At 44.5% G+C, this 16,310-nt stretch overlaps 1 protein-coding gene across 1 annotated transcript in view; it reads left to right on the forward strand.

Moving 5' to 3' along the window:
- The first annotated feature begins 6,101 nt into the window (after positions 1 to 6,101).
- LOC139387833 (protein FAM171A1-like) overlaps positions 6,102 to 16,310 on the forward strand; it is a 46,492-nt gene continuing 36,283 nt past the window's right edge. The window contains exon 1 of the mRNA XM_071134097.1: positions 6,102 to 6,433. Coding sequence (XP_070990198.1) covers positions 6,322 to 6,433 — 112 coding nt within the window. The 5' untranslated portion in view covers positions 6,102 to 6,321. The remainder of the gene's footprint in view (positions 6,434 to 16,310) is intronic.

Below are 16,310 nucleotides of genomic sequence, written 5' to 3' on the forward strand. Positions count from 1 at the left end.
ATGTCACCAAGCGCGCTAAATTCATCCCCACGTGCGCTGGCGTGGCTGCAGCTAAATTAAAGCCAAAGATGATAGATACATGAAGATGTTCCACTCGTTTACCAGCTACTTAAGCCCCCAGTCTTTTCTTTATTTTGTTAAATATATTTTTCTCTGTATTTTGAATTGTATTTTTAAGCAATCACCGTATGTCTAATAAATCATTGTGTGTGTTTATTTCATGAAAATAATGTCATTATATGTTTAATATCTTATTTCCCTGATCCTCCTTTTGCCATTGAAATGCTCAGTCTGGTCTTGTTGGCCCCTGTTGATATACATGTGAAAAAAATATTTACATACACAGCCCTGATTGGCAGATAGGATATCACAGTACATCGACCTCATAGTGTAAATAACATTTTGGACTGCACTGCCTCTTTAAGGGGTGGTTCTCCCATATACACCAAGGCCAGCAGCTGGGTTTGGTCTACTTATATAGTTCATTGACAGTATAAGAACCAGAAAACATTTGCAAGTGGCAGTGGTGTAGTGAATAGCACACACAGGTATAGGCTGTATACTCACTTGTTTTTCAGTGGGCATTGCATATACTCACTTCTTAATCCCCACTGATACCTGTCAAAGCAGTGTAGTGGAGGTATCCACCTTATCAATTAATAGGGCTGATGGAACAGATTGGACTGTTAAGCTTAAAATATTGATAAAATATTATTTCTTCACATTTTACGCGCAACAATGTACACACGACTGTGTGAATATTACAAAATGCAATTTGGGGCTAACACCTTTCTAAAATGTGCACCACAAGTGAGCTGTTTCATGGACAGAGGTGGGAATATCTGTTAGAAAGTGGTGGGATTTAAAGATGCAATAACTGTCATGGGTTGATAATATGATTAGGATAATTCCTTTGGCTGCTAGACAATGAAAGTAAGTTGAAAGAAAACCAATAGAACATGAGAAAGCATGGCTACCTGTCAGAATGATATCATGATTATTTGCATCAATCCAGTGGCCATTTATTTTGCAAACTCCATATAATGTGCTACAGAAACACTGCTAACCAAACAACACTGATAGGTGCCTGCACAGTTGAATTAAACTTCTTAGGGATCAAATCCCGTTAACGGGAGGATTTGACAACATCCGGTGAAACGGCAGAGCCCAAATTCAAACTAAATTAGAAATATTTAACTTTCATACATTCACAAGTGCAATACACCAAATTAAAGCTTTACTTCTTGTTAATCCAGCCATCGTGTCAGATTTCCAAAAGGGTTTTACGGCGAAAGAAAACCATGCTATTATCTGAGGACAGCACCCCATCAAACAAACGCAGACAATCAAATGTCATCCCTCCAGACGCGACACAAAACTCAGAAATAACCATATAATTCATGCCTTACCTTTGAAGAGCTTCTTCTGTCGGCACTCCAATATGTCCCATAAACATGAAAAATTGTCCTTTTGTTGGATTAATTCCGTCGTTATATCTCCAAAATGTCCATTTATTTGGAGCGTTTGATCCAGAAAAACACCGGTTCCAACTCGCGCAACATGACTACAAAATATCTAATAAATTACCTGTAATCTTTGTCCAAACATTTCAAACAAATTATGAAAAAATATATATATATACATTTACAAAATAACATGGGTAACTATATTATTTACACACTTTCAATATTTGGAAGACCCTCAATCCTCTATAAAATCAAATCTATTTATATAGCCCCAGCCTAAAACCCCAAACAGCAAGCAATGCAGGTGTAGAAGCACGGTGGCTAGGAAAAACTCCCTAGAAAGGCAAAAACCTAGGAAGAAACCTAGAGAGGAACCAGGCTATGTGGGGTGGCCAGTCCTCTTCTGGCTGTGCCGGGTGGAGATTATAACAGAACATGGCCAAGATGTTCAAATGTTCATAAATGACCAGCATGGTCGAATAATAATAAGGCAGAACAGTTGAAACTGGAGCAGCAGCACGGCCAGGTGGACTGGGGACAGCAAGGAGTCATCATGTCAGGTAGTCCTGGGGCATGGTCCTAGGGCTCAGGTCCTCCGAGAGAGAGAAAGAAAGAGAGAAGGAGAGAATTAGAGAACGCACACTTAGATTCACACAGGACACCGAATAGGACAGGGGAAGTACTCGAGATATAACAAACTGACCCTAGCCCCCCGACACATAAACTACTGCAGCATAAATACTGGAGGCTGAGACAGGAGGGGTCAGGAGACACTGTGGCCCCATCCGAGGACACCCCCGGACAGGGCCAAACAGGAAGGATATAACCCCACCCACTTTGCCAAAGCACAGCCCCCACACCACTAGAGGGATATCTTCAACCACCAACTTACCATCCTGAGACAAGGCTGAGTATAGCCCACAAAGATCTCCGCCATGGCACAACCCAAGGGGGGGGTGCCAACCCAGACAGGATGACCACATCAGTGAATCAACCCACTCAGGTGACGCACCCCTTCCAGGGACCGCATGAGAGAGCCCCAGTAAGCCAGTGACTCAGCCCCTGTAATAGGGTTAGAGGCAGAGAATCCCAGTGGAAAGAGGTGAACCGGCCAGGCAGAGACAGCAAGGGCGGTTCGTTGCTCCAGAGCCTTTCCGTTCACCTTCCCACTCCTGGGCCAGACTACACTCAATCATATGACCCACTGAAGAGATGAGTCTTCAGTAAAGACTTAAAGGTTGAGACCGAGTTTGCGTTTCTGACATGGGTAGGCAGACCGTTCCATAAAAATGGAGCTCTATAGGAGAAAGCCCTGCCTCCAGCTGTTTGCTTAGAAATTCTAGGGACAATTAGGAGGCCTGCGTCTTGTGACTGTAGCGTACGTGTAGGTATGTACGGCAGGACCAAATCAGAGAGATAGGTAGGAGCAAGCCCATGTAATGCTTTGTAGGTTAGCAGTAAAACCTTGAAATCAGCCCTTGCTTTGACAGGAAGCCAGTGTAGGGAGGCTAGCACTGGAGTAATATGATCAAATTTTTTGGTTCTAGTCAGGATTCTAGCAGCCGTATTTAGCACTAACTGAAGTTTATTTAGTGCTTTATCCGGGTAGCCGGAAAGTAGAGCATTGCAGTAGTCTAACCTAGAAGTGACAAAAGCATGGATTAATTTTTCTGCATCATTTTTGGACAGAAAGTTTCTGATTTTTGCAATGTTACGTAGATGGAAAAAAGCTGTCCTTGAAATGGTCTTGATATGTTCTTCAAAAGAGAGATCAGGGTCCAGAGTAACGCCGAGGTCCTTCACAGTTTTATTTGAGACGACTGTACAACCATTAAGATTAATTGTCAGATTCAACAGAAGATCTCTTTGTTTCTTGGGACCTAGAACAAGCATCTCTGTTTTGTCCGAATTTAAAAGTAGAAAGTTTGCAGCCATCCACTTCCTTATGTCTGAAACACATGCTTCTAGCAAGGGCAATTTTGGGGCTTCACCATGTTTCATTGAAATGTACAGCTGTGTGTCATCCGCATAGCAGTGAAAGTTAACATTATGTTTTCGAATAACGTCCCCAAGAGGTAAAATATATAGTGAAAACAATAGTGGTCCTAAAACGGAACCTTGAGGAACACCGAAATGTACAGTTGATTTGTCAGAGGACAAACCATTCACAGAGACAAACTGATATCTTTCCGACAGATAAGATCTAAACCAGGCCAGAACTTGTCCGTGTAGACCAATTTGGGTTTCCAATCTCTCCAAAAGAATGTGGTGATCGATGGTTTCAAAAGCAGCACTAAGGTCTAGGAGCACGAGGACAGATGCAGAGCCTCGGTCCGATGCCATTAAAATGTAATTTACCACCTTCACAAGTGCAGTCTCAGTGCTATGATGGTGTCTAAAACCAGACTGAAGCATTTCGTATACATTGTTTGTCTTCAGGAAGGCAGTGAGTTGCTGCGCAACAGCCTTTTCTAAAATGTTTGAGAGGAATGGAAGATTCGATATAGGCCGATAGTTTTTTATATTTTCTGGGTCAAGGTTGGGCTTTTTCAAGAGAGGCTTTATTACTGCCACTTTTAGTGAGTTTGGTACATATCCGGTGGATAGAGAGCCGTTTATTATGTTCAACATAGGAGGGCCAAGCACAGGAAGCAGCTCTTTCACATTTAGAACTTTCTGCTGTATTGAGCTCCCACCCTGTGCAGCACTGTGTAAAGTTTCAAATTAATGTCACAGAGGGTAGAGTCAAAATCAAGGCCCCAGTGAGAATTGAACTCACGACCCCTGGTTTACAAGACCAGTGCTCTAGGTTACCCAGTCTGGCTCCTACAGTAAAAGCAGAATCCTTGTCATCCTTTGTTATACATTTAATGACAAACCTTCCCAGGTCAATGTGACCCACAGGCAGGTCTGGTCTGGTGGTCCACATTCTTCAGAATTCTCCTTTAATAGTCTCCTCTCCTCATTTCCATGTCTCCTCTCCTTCATGACCATTTATTTGTTATTTTTAGGGGTAGATCAGCTTTAATATTGCAGATAGAGTGTGGGTTCTTTCAATATAATTGTCTGCATCATTTCCAATCCTCCATACTTTTTTTTTTTTTACAAACATTCTATTGTATTATTTTCCCTTAACCCTACAACCCCTGCCCTAATTGGAGTAAATTAATGGACAACAATACTTGGGCTTCTACTTCTATCTTATACATACTATAAACATATTACGGACACAGTATATTTGACATTAGTCATGTATTTTTTTACATTTTTAGTCTCACCCTTCAGCTACCCTCAACCCCTCCCACCAATCTCTGAAAACCATCCTGTTTACTTTTTGTTAGCTGCACGTGAGACATAACTCCACAAGTGGTCTTTGTGATATCATTCAACAATTGTTATACAATTTGTAAAAAATAAAATAAAAATCCCCTAATAATGTTTATTTAAAAAAAAAAATTATCAATTAGTATATTTGACTTTAGGCATAATATTTGTTGAAATATGCCGATTTCTTCATTCTTTTCTGGTAGATTAAACTGAAATTGTAACCAGTGTTCTATGGCTAGTTTAAAAACAGTGATGTTCTGGAGATGATTTCATTTTCAAATACACGGAAGTGATTTCTAGCTTATACATTTCTAGCTTATACATACTTTAAACGTATTATGGAAACAGTATATTTTACATTAGTCATATATTTGTATTTATTTTACGTCCCACCCTTCAGCTACCCTCAACCCCTCCCACCAATCTCTGAAAACCATCCAACTTTATAATGGTACACTTACCATAGTTCAGTTGTATTCCAGAGAGGTTAGAGAAATGATCTAGATTGTCTATGAGGCTGTGCAGGGATCCAAATGGTGGTTTAAAAAGAAAGCATGAGTCCTCAGCGTACAATGACACCTTTGTTTTTAAGCCCTGGATTTCTATCAAACCCTTGAATGAGTAGGTGTGTCCAAACTTTGACTGGTACTGTATTACTCATGTTTTTAATGTCATTGTGTGAAGAAAAAGGAAATTTTACACACTGTGGACACTAGTGTTGAGTGATTAACGAAATGTCTGTTATTTTTCGTTTTTAAAAAACTAATTGATGTCAAGTAGATTAAATTATTTTAATTCCATTTCGTTCTGTTTTTTGGGCCGTCACTACCATCATGGGACTTGTATTCATTGTTTTATTCTGTGTTATTAAAACATTCAACCCATGTAATGCATAATGCATTTAATTTTTAAAATAATAATCGAAATCGTAATCGAGAAACGTGATGTATTAATAATCGAACTTAAACCGAACCGACTTCAAAAAGCAGTAATTGCTCAGTGCTAGTGGACAGTATAGTTTTTAGTAGCAAGTAGGAATTACATCTCTGGTTAAATGGCGTATTTCATCAGTATTGTTTCAGATCAAAAATGTTTGGGCGAGTTATTATGGTTAATTAAAAACAAATACAGACTATCTTCATAAAGCAGTCAACCCTTCAACATGTGTTACACTTGCGGTGGTCAGACAACCACTTCAGTGAGTCGCCTGGAGATGGCGGTCAAACCCCACAAATGATTCTGCTAGGCGCCTGTTGGGGCAGCGTCTGGTGTCGGAATAGTTAACGTGGGGCCGCCCTGGCTTCAGTGACTTTCTTTATTTTTTAAGAAAAAATAAGAACCGACGGAGCAGCAGGAGGGGTGGGATGCAGAACTGAACAGGACATACTGAAGGAGAAAATAGAGGGAACGCTAATGCTACAAAATATGGAGTCTTGCCCGATGTACATGTGTGTGGTTTACAATACATTGATGTAGCCAGTCAATATTTTATATTTATTTGAACTATTTTGTGTGTGTGACATCTGCAATGACGAGGGTCGGGGTTTTGAGCAGGACCGCAGCGATTGTGCTCTGTCTTTTGGGATGCAATGTGTGGAAAGCGGTAACCAAAACCCTGCAAGATGACAACGCTCTAAAAGGTAGGTAGCTGATACAAATGGTTCACTTTATTCAAAGTACTTGTGAGATGTTATGCCCAATATGTTCGTCTTGCTAGATAGCTACTTGTATAGCTAGCGATAACTTGGCGTTGGTGGCTTATGTGCTAACTTCAGATAGTTATCTAGCTACGTTAGTTAGCTTTTCAATTGGCTAGTTATATAACGTTCATTTGGTTGTCCTTTTCAGCCACAAAACTAAATACATACGTTATCTCTCTGTGGTTGTTCATGTTTCATTTAGCCAAGGTATTATATCATTTGAATGGTTTGAAGTGCTTTTGTGTCTCACAACGTGTCCTCAACTGAAACAAAAACACCTCACCATCTTACCATCTTACCTAGCTAGACCTAACTGATATTGCATGTTGTTGGCAAGAGGCTAGCTAACATTAGCTAGTTAGCTAACGTTAGTTGATGCTCAGTTCTTCTGCAGCCTCTCAATTGTAATGGATAATTTTGGTGCAAGCCTTAGCTAAAACATGTTTTACTTGTCCTTATTCAGATGAAGTGGAAACGTAATTTGAGCATGTTTTTTTGATGCAATGTATCATTGTGTAATGGATTGTTTTCAGACCAGCAGTATTCCACGAGAGAGATAACGTTCATGCATTTTGTATATGAATTTGACCACGTATGCAGGATATTCCTCCAGACATGATTATAAGCTAGATGCTGCAGATGTGAGTGGGAGGAGGAATGTCACACACCACCATCTCTCATAAATAAGTGAAAGGCAGTATATGACAGGTGGCTTTTGCTTCACTGCCTCTTCCTTCACAGCCTCCTGCTGAGATGGAGCTGAATTGGGGGCAGTGCTGGAAATGGTTTAGGCTGGGCCCAGCGAACCTATTTGTATCATTCTGTGGTTTTATTCATTGTTACAGACAGGAGTGAAATGGCAACACACTGTAAAGCGTAGTTAGAATCGCTGCAGATGTATTTCATACAGCCACTCCAAAGTGTTGCTTTTTTAAAGAGAAGAGTGCTTCCAAGACTAGCTGTATCGGTTTCTCTCATTTACTCACTCACTTATTCTCACACACACACTACTTTGCTTGGAGAACTGTGCGGCTCTGTTTTGCTGCTTCAGTTTTCATTCTAATTTTGTTTGTTAATCATATTGCTGTGACTGTGTGCTCGTAGTTGTGTGAGGCCCTAACCAAACAGTAATTTATTAGACTATTTTGTGTGTCCCTGTCTGTCTGTGTAACTAAATATTAAGTGTCCCCAACTATCACTTGACGTAGGTGCCTATTAAGTTCTGTAGAGAAAATGATTGATGCCTTCTGAGCATCTCAACTCAGTATTTTGATTGACCCCCCCACCCCTCTGTTTTTCTCTCTCCTCTCTTCTCTGTCTAACCTTCAGACCCTTCCTGGGGCTCTTGTTGATACTGAGGGCTTCGTCTCTTCTCTCCTCACACATAGTTAGCAACATGGATGCAGACAGACACATAATTATAGATCCAACTCTCATTACTGCAACCCATAATACACTACAGCTGGGAACAGACTCACTGCAGCCAGGGCTAGAGGACAGGGTGCCAGGAAGACCAAATCATGTTGAAGTGTGTGTTTGTTTGTGTGTGTGCCTATGCATATGACACACTGCAATGCAGCACTCTGCTTATCCTCGGGGCTTGTGCACAGAGACTACTATAAACGTGCTTTATACACACATGCACTAGCACAACACCTGTATTGGTTGAGGGATTGCTGCAACAGTTTTCCACCAGATCTATAATTTTGTAATACATATGTGTTTCTTTCAGAATGAAATCAATGACCTAATTAGTGGATTAAGAGGGATTAATGAATGAAGAAAGCACTAGGCAAAACACTGAATAAGTACCATGTCTGTTCTATACCTTCAATTTTTTTTATTTTTTTATTTTTTATTTCTGTCACAAAATAGATAATATAGCCTAGCTATCATCGTAACAGTAGCTATATTATTTGGAAATTCTGTACATATTTCATTGTTTTTTTAATTAAAAATAAATAAATTAAGGGGTGGATCAGCTTAATATTGGGAAGATTGTTGCTTCCATCAATGTAATTGTCTGCATGATTTTTCAATCCCCCATATATTTTTTGTGTAAATATATACAGTGGGGAGAACAAGTATTTGATACACTGCTGAATTTGCAGGTTTTCCTACTTACAAAGCATGTAGAGGTCTGTAATTTTTATCATAGGTACACTTCAACTGTGAGAGACCGAATCTAAAACAAAAATCCAGAAAATCACATTGTATGATTTTTAAGTAATTAATTTGCATTTTATTGCATGACATAAGTATTTGATACATCAGAAAAGCAGAACTTAATATTTGGTACAGAAACCTTTGTTTGCAATTACAGAGATCATACGTTTCCTGTAGTTCTTGACCAGGTTTGCACACACCGCAGCAGGGATTTTGGCCCACTCCTCCATACAGACCTTCTCCAGATCCTTCAGGTTTCGGGGCTGTCGCTGGGCAATACGGACTTTCAGCTCCCTCCAAAGATTTTCTATTGGGTTCAGGTCTGGAGACTGGCTAGGCCACTCCAGGACCCTGAGATGCTTCTTCTTCTTCACACTCCTTAGTTGCCCTGGCTGTGTGTTTCGGGTCGTTGTCATGCTGGAAGACCCAGCCACGACCCATCTTCAATGCTCTTACTGAGGGAAGGAAGGTTGTTGGCCAAGATCTCACGATACATGACCCCATCCATCCTCCCCTCAATACGGTGCAGTCGTCCTGTCCCCAAAGAATGATTCCACTTCCATGCTTCACGGTTGGGATGGTGTTCTTGGGGTTGTACTCATCCTTCTTCTTCCTCCAAACACGGCGAATGGAGTTTAGACCAAAAAGCTCTATTTCTGTCTCATCAGACCACATGACGTTCTCCCATTCCTCCTCTGGATCATCCAGATGGTCATTGGCAAACTTCAGACGGGCCTGGACATGCGTTGACTTGAGCAGGGGGACCTTGCATGCGCTGCAGGATTTTAATCCATGACGGCGTAGTGTGTTACTAATGGTTTTCTTTGAGACTGTGGTCCCAGCTCTCTTCAGGTCATTGACTAGGTCCTGCTGTGTAGTTCTGGGCTGATCCCTCACCTTCCTCATGATCATTGATGCCCCACGAGGTGAGATCTTGCATGCATGGAGCCCCAGACCGAGGGTGATTGACCGTCATCTTGAACTTCTTCCATTTTCTAATAATTGCGCCAACAGTTGTTGCCTTCTCACCAAGCTGCTTGCCTATTGTCCTATAGCCCATCCCAGCCTTTTGCAGGTCTACAATTTTATTCCTGATGTCCTTACACAGCTCTCTGGTCTTGGCCATTGTGGAGAGGTTGGAGTCTGTTTTATTGAGTGTGTGGACAGGTGTCTTTTATACAATGAGTGGAGAGCAGGAGGGCTTATTAAAGGTCTGTGAGAGACGGCATTCTTACTGGTTGGTAGGTGATCAAATACACTGCTCAAAAAAATAAAGGGAACACTAAAATAAAACATCCTAGATCTGAATGAATGAAATATTCTTATTAAATACTTTTTAAGGTCTGGATTTGGAGTCACACTCAAAATTAAAGTGGAAAACCACACTACAGGCTGATCCAACTTTGATGTAATGTCATTAAAACAAGTCAAAATGAGGCTCAGTAGTGTGTGTGGCCTCCACGTGCCTGTATGACCTCCCTACAACGCCTGGGCATGCTCCTGATGAGGTGGCGGATGGTCTCCTGAGGGATCTCCTCCCAGACCTGGACTAAAGCATCCGCCAACTCCTGGACAGTCTGTTGGTGGATGGAGCGAGACATGATGTCCCAGATGTGCTCAATTGGATTCAGGTCTGGGGAACGGGCGGGCCAGTCCATAGCATCAATGCCTTCCTCTTGCAGGAACTGCAGACACTCCAGCACATGAGGTCTAGCATTGACTTGCATTAGGAGGAACCCAGGGACAACCGCACCAACATATGGTCTCACAAGGGGTCTGAGGATCTCATCTCAGTACCTAATGGCAGTCAGGCTACCTCTGGCGAGCACATGGAGGGCTGTGCGGACCCCCAAAGAAATGCCACCCCACACCATGACTGACCCACCGCCAAACCCGGTCATGCTGGAGGATGTTGCAGGCAGCAGAACGTTCTCCATGGCGTCTCCAGACTCTGTCACGTCTGTCACATGTGCTCAGTGTGGACCTGCTTTCATCTGTGAAGAGCACAGGGCGCCAGTGGCAAATTTGCCAATCTTGGTGTTCTCTGGCAAATGCCAAACGTCCTGCACGGTGTTGGGCTGTAAGCACAACCCCCACCTATGGACGTTGTGCCCTCATACCACCCTCATGGAGTCTGTTTCTGACCGTTTGAGCAGACACATGCACATTTGTGTGGATAGCAGTAGCCATCTATCAGAGCCGCTAGTAGCCACAGACAGAGGATGCTACTGTCCTCCTGCCATTATTATGGCTCAGTGATGATGTCCAACTCCCTCTACCTCACAGCAGGGTCTGATCAATAACCTCTACTCACACAAACACAATGATACACACTGTCTCTACCTCTCACACCCATACTGTCTGTCTCACACACGCCCTGCTGCTCTGGCTGCTGTTGCTTGGGCTAATTGGTGGTAGATTTCAGCATCAGGTCAGGAAAAACTCCCTTTGATGCCTTTATCCTCCATATGGCACACAGACCGACCGAGAGCCAGTTACTGAGAGAACGACTGGTTTAACAGGGCTGCTGAGACACAACATTTTTCTTCCTACATGCGTGTGTGTGTTTTTGCGATGCACTTTTTTCAGAGGGCTGTAGCCTGTTTAAGAATGTCACCAGAGATTTATTGGATCAGAATGGGGAGGTGTGTGTGCGTGCGTGTGCCCCAGTCTCCCAGGGGAGCTCTTCAGAGTGAGCACAGCTGGTACCCTTAAAGAAGGACGGAACACTGGGACAGGAAGTGATGCACCATTTAAATACCTCCCTCTCCCAGACCCACTACAGTGAAACTTAAAATGTTTGTTGCAACTAGTTAGGTAAGTGATATTTTCGGGGCGACCTAGATAGATACTCTGTAGTGGTCCGTCTCCTGTAGTCTGTATCTGTCTGACCCTCTGTGTGTCTGTTACCTGAATAATCATCCAGCCTGGGGTGGAAGGAGTGCATGGTTGGGGGACGGGGTAAGTGTGGATGTGTCTAAAGGATGTGTATGTACGGTAGGGGGGAGGGGCACACCCTTTCAGCCATAATTAAGGGCCAATGATCAGACACCACTCCCCTTATCACAGAGGCAAGTGTCTGCCACTAGAGGACATGTAGATGAGACTGTGTGTGTGTGAGAGAGAGAGTGAGAGGGGGGGGTGAGACATGGTTTGAGAGGGGGGGTGAGAAAGGGTTTGAGAGGGGGGGGTGTGAGAGACAGGGTTTGATTGGGGGGGGGTGAGACAGGGTTTGGATGGGGGGGGGTGAGACAGGGTTTGGATGGGGGGGGTGAGACGGGGTTTGAGTGGGGGGGGGTGTGAGTGGGGGGGGGTGTGAGACGGGGTTTGAGTGGGGGGGGTGTGAGACAGGGTTTGTGAGAGGGGGGGAGGGTGTGAGACAGGGTTTGTGAGAGAGGGTTTGAGGGGGGGGGGGGGGGTGTGAGACAGGGTTTGAGAGGGGGGGGGGGGGTGAGACAGGGTTTGAGAGGGGGGGGGTGTGAGACAGGGTTTGATTGGGGGGGGGTGAGACAGGGTTTGGATGGGGGGGGTGAGACAGGGTTTGGATGGGGGGGGTGAGACAGGGTTTGGATGGGGGGGGTGAGACGGGGTTTGAGTGGGGGGGGGTGTGAGTGGGGGGGGGGTGTGAGACGGGGTTTGAGTGGGGGGGGTGTGAGACAGGGTTTGTGAGAGGGGGGGGGGTGTGAGACAGGGTTTGTGAGAGAGGGTTTGAGGGGGGGGGGGGGGGGGTGTGAGACAGGGTTTGAGAGGGGGGGGGGGTGTGAGACAGGGTTTGAGAGGGGGGGGGTGTGAGACGGGGTTTGAGAGGGGGGGGGGTGTGAGACGGGGTTTTGAGGGGGGGGGTGTGGACAGGGTTTGTGAGAGGGGGGGTGTGGACAGGGTTTGTGAGAGGGGGAGGGGGGGGGTGTGTGAGACAGGGTTTGTGAGAGGGGGAGGAGGGTGTGAGACGGGCTTTTGAGAGGGAGGGTGTGGACAGGGTTTGTGAGAGGGGGGGTGTGGACAGGGTTTGTGAGAGGGGGGGTGTGGACAGGGTTTGTGAGAGGGGGAGGGGGGGGGGTGTGAGACGGGCTTTTGAGAGGGAGGGTGTGGACGGGGTTTTGAGGGGGGGGGGGGTGTGAGACGGGGTTTTGAGGGGGGGGGGGTGAGACGGGGTTTTGAGGGGGGGGGGGGTGTGAGACGGGGTTTTGAGGGGGGGGGTGTGGACAGGGTTTGTGAGAGGGGGGGTGTGGACAGGGTTTGTGAGAGGGGGAGGGGGGGGGTGTGTGAGACAGGGTTTGTGAGAGGGGGAGGAGGGTGTGAGACGGGCTTTTGAGAGGGAGGGTGTGGACAGGGTTTGAGAGGGGGGGTGTGGACAGGGTTTGTGAGAGGGGGGGTGTGGACAGGGTTTGTGAGAGGGGGAGGGGGGGGGTGTGAGACAGGGGTTGTGAGAGGGGGGGGGGGTGTGAGACAGGGTTTGTGAGAGGGGGGGGGGGTGAGACAGGGTTTGTGAGAGTGGGAGGGGGGTGTGAGACAGGGTTTGTGAGAGGGTGTGTGTGTGAGGGTGTGCTTGCGTGGGTGTGTGCACGTATACGACACAGGAGTAAGTAGATAGTGTAATAGCAGAGAGATGAGGAAGGTGTGTGTCTTGAGTTGATGAAATGAATTGTTCCTCTTGCTGTAGGTGACTGTACAAGACTGAGCTGCTACTTATTTCAGTGATGAAGTATGGCTAAAGTATCCTTGTTAGCCATTAGCACACATTACTGTTGTTTACATAACCTGCCAGTCCAGAAATTTGTTTAGTGTTGGTACCAAGTCACCGTTAAGCTGTTAGCCAAGCTCCTTTATGAAACAAGCTGAAATGTGTGTGTGTGTGTGTGTGTATACTCTGTTTTTAAAGGTCTAGCTCTCTTTTTCTGGTTGTCCTTTCTCTCTGTCTCACTCACACCGTTTGACTCATGCACAGTGCCTTTCGCCACAGTGGTAAAGGTTAGCGTTCTGGCCTGACCTGTTACCTTGCCAAGGTTAACTCACGCTCACTGAAACTAAAGTGGATTTGTCTTGTGAAACTTGGGGTTTCACCATCTGTCTCCCATTCCAGAATACCCCTGTCTGTGTATATGCGGTGCTTTCAGCTACCACTTTGTGTAGCGCTTGGCAATGATGCTAATGAAAACAGTCTTCTGGTAGATGGAAATGCTTTCCCAAAAAACTTCTCAATGAAATGTTATCTACAAAGTAGCCTAGCTTCCCTGGCAGAATGATATCAGGATTATTTCATCAATCCATTGTGTATTTGTTTTGTAAACTCTACCATCACATGTGGCTACAAAAAACCTTAGGTGCTCACTGGAATTAAAGGTTTTCTACACCAAAAACAACCCAAATTTCCACCAAAAAATCCCAGACCTCCGATTTATCTGGTTTTTCTATTAAAAAAGTGCAATTTTGAGAGAACCTGAAAAAACACGGGGAAATGGAAACCTGGAAAAACAAACGGAATTTGGGGAGAAAAAATAAACGTAATCAATCACCCAACTACCAACCTCATCCCCATATTGTTTTTATTTACTTTTTTGCTCTTTTGCTCACCAGTATTTCTACTTGCACATCATCATCTGCTCATCTATCACTCCAGTGTTAATTTGCTAAATTGTAATTGCTTTGCTTCTATGGCCTATTTATTGCCTTACCTCCTTACTCCATTTGCACACACTGTATATAGATTTTTCTATTGTGTACTTTTGTTTCTCCTATGTGTAACTCTGTTGTTTTTTGTTGCACTGGCGTTATCTTGGCCAGGTTGCAGTTGTAAAATAAAGTTGAATATATATATATATATATATATTTTGTTGAATTTTACCCCTTTTTCTCCCCAATTTCGTGGTATCCAATTGTTGTAGTAGCTACTATCTTGTCTCATCGCTACAACTCCCGTACGGGCTCGGGAGAGACGAAGGTTGAATGTCATGCGTCCTCCGATACACAACCAACCAAGCCGCTGCTTCTTTAACACAGCGCACATCCAACCCGGAAGCCAGCCGCACCAATGCGCCGGAGGAAACACCGTGCACCTGGCCACCTTGGCTAGCGTACACTGCGCCCAGCCCGCCACAGGAGTCGCTGGTGCGCGATGAGACAAGGACACCCCTACCGACCAAGCCCTCCCTAACCCGGGCGACGCTAGGCCAATTGTGCGGACCTCCCGGTCGCGGCCGGTTACGACAGAGCCTGGGCGCGAACCCAGGACTCTGATGGCACAGCTGGCGCTGCAGTACAGCGCCCTTAACCACTGCGCCACCCGGGAGGCCCCATATATATATTTTTTAATTCATCAGATTTTATAGGGCCCTAACAAAGCTTGACCAGTGTGGGTGTTCCACTTGAGAGAATTGGTTGTTGCTCTGTCCAGTTTAGCTCTGGCACTGCATGAACTAGGGGTGTGTGTGTGTGAGTGTGTGGGCCAGCTTTTCAATGCTCTGCTATCCAACGGAGTTAATGGTTTAATGGAAGTATGTTATTCAGCAGTTTCCAGGAAAGTGTATGACAGTAATAAAGGAGATGTGTGCTCAGAGATTTCCTTCCTCAGGCATCAAGAAACAGCGGAAGGTCCCATTGTTTTGACAGAGCCTTGCTATTGGCTGGTAACCAGGAAATATGCTTTTGGCCACTCACTGTGATTGGCTGTTAACTGCCAATGTCAAATGTGACATTGTGAGTCAGAAAGCTTATCCTGACTACTGTGTATATATACAGTTGAAGTCGGAAGTTTACATCCACCTTAGCCAAATACATTTAAACTCAGTTTTTCACAATTCCTGACATTTAATCCTTGTAAAAATTCCCTGACTTAGGTCAGTTAGGATCACCACTTTATTTTAAGAATGTGAAATGTCAGAATAATAGTAGAGAATTATTTCTTTCAGCTTTTATTTCTTTCATCACATTCCCTGTGGGTCAGAAGTTTACATACACTCAATTAGTATTTGGTAGCATTGCCTTTAAATTGTTTAACTTGGGTCAAACGTTTTTGAGTAGCCTTCCACAAGCTTCCCACAATAAGTTGGGTGAATTTTGGCCCATTCCTCCTGACAGAGCTGGTGTAACTGAGTCAGGTTTATAGGCCTCCTTGCTCGCACACTCTTTTTCAGTTCTGCCCACAAATATTCTATAGGATTGAGGTCAGGGCTTTGTGATGACCACTCCAATACCTTGACGTTGTTGTCCTTAAGCCGTTTTGCCACAACTTTGGAAGTATGCTTGGGGTCATTGTCCATTTGGAAGACCCATTTGCGACCAAACTTTAACTGATGCCTTGAGATGTTGCTTCAATATATCCACATAATTTTCCTACCTCATGATGCCATCTATTTTGTGAAGTGCACCAGTCCCTCCTGCAGCAAAGCACCCCCACAACATGATGCTGCCACCCTCGTGCTTCACGGTTGGGATGGTGTTCTTCGGCTTGCAAGCCTCCTCATTTTTCCTCCAAACACAACGATGTTCATTATGGCCAAACAGTTCTATTTTTTTGTTTCATCTGACCAGAGGACATTTCTCCAAAAAGTATGATCTTTGTCCCCATGTGCAGTTGCAAACCATAGTCTGGCTTTTTTATGGTGGTTTTGGAGCAGTGGCTTCTTCCTTGCTGAGCGACCTTTCAGGTTATGTC

This window comes from Oncorhynchus clarkii, chromosome 3 (genome assembly GCF_045791955.1).
Source record: "Oncorhynchus clarkii lewisi isolate Uvic-CL-2024 chromosome 3, UVic_Ocla_1.0, whole genome shotgun sequence".
Taxonomy (NCBI): domain Eukaryota; kingdom Metazoa; phylum Chordata; class Actinopteri; order Salmoniformes; family Salmonidae; genus Oncorhynchus; species Oncorhynchus clarkii.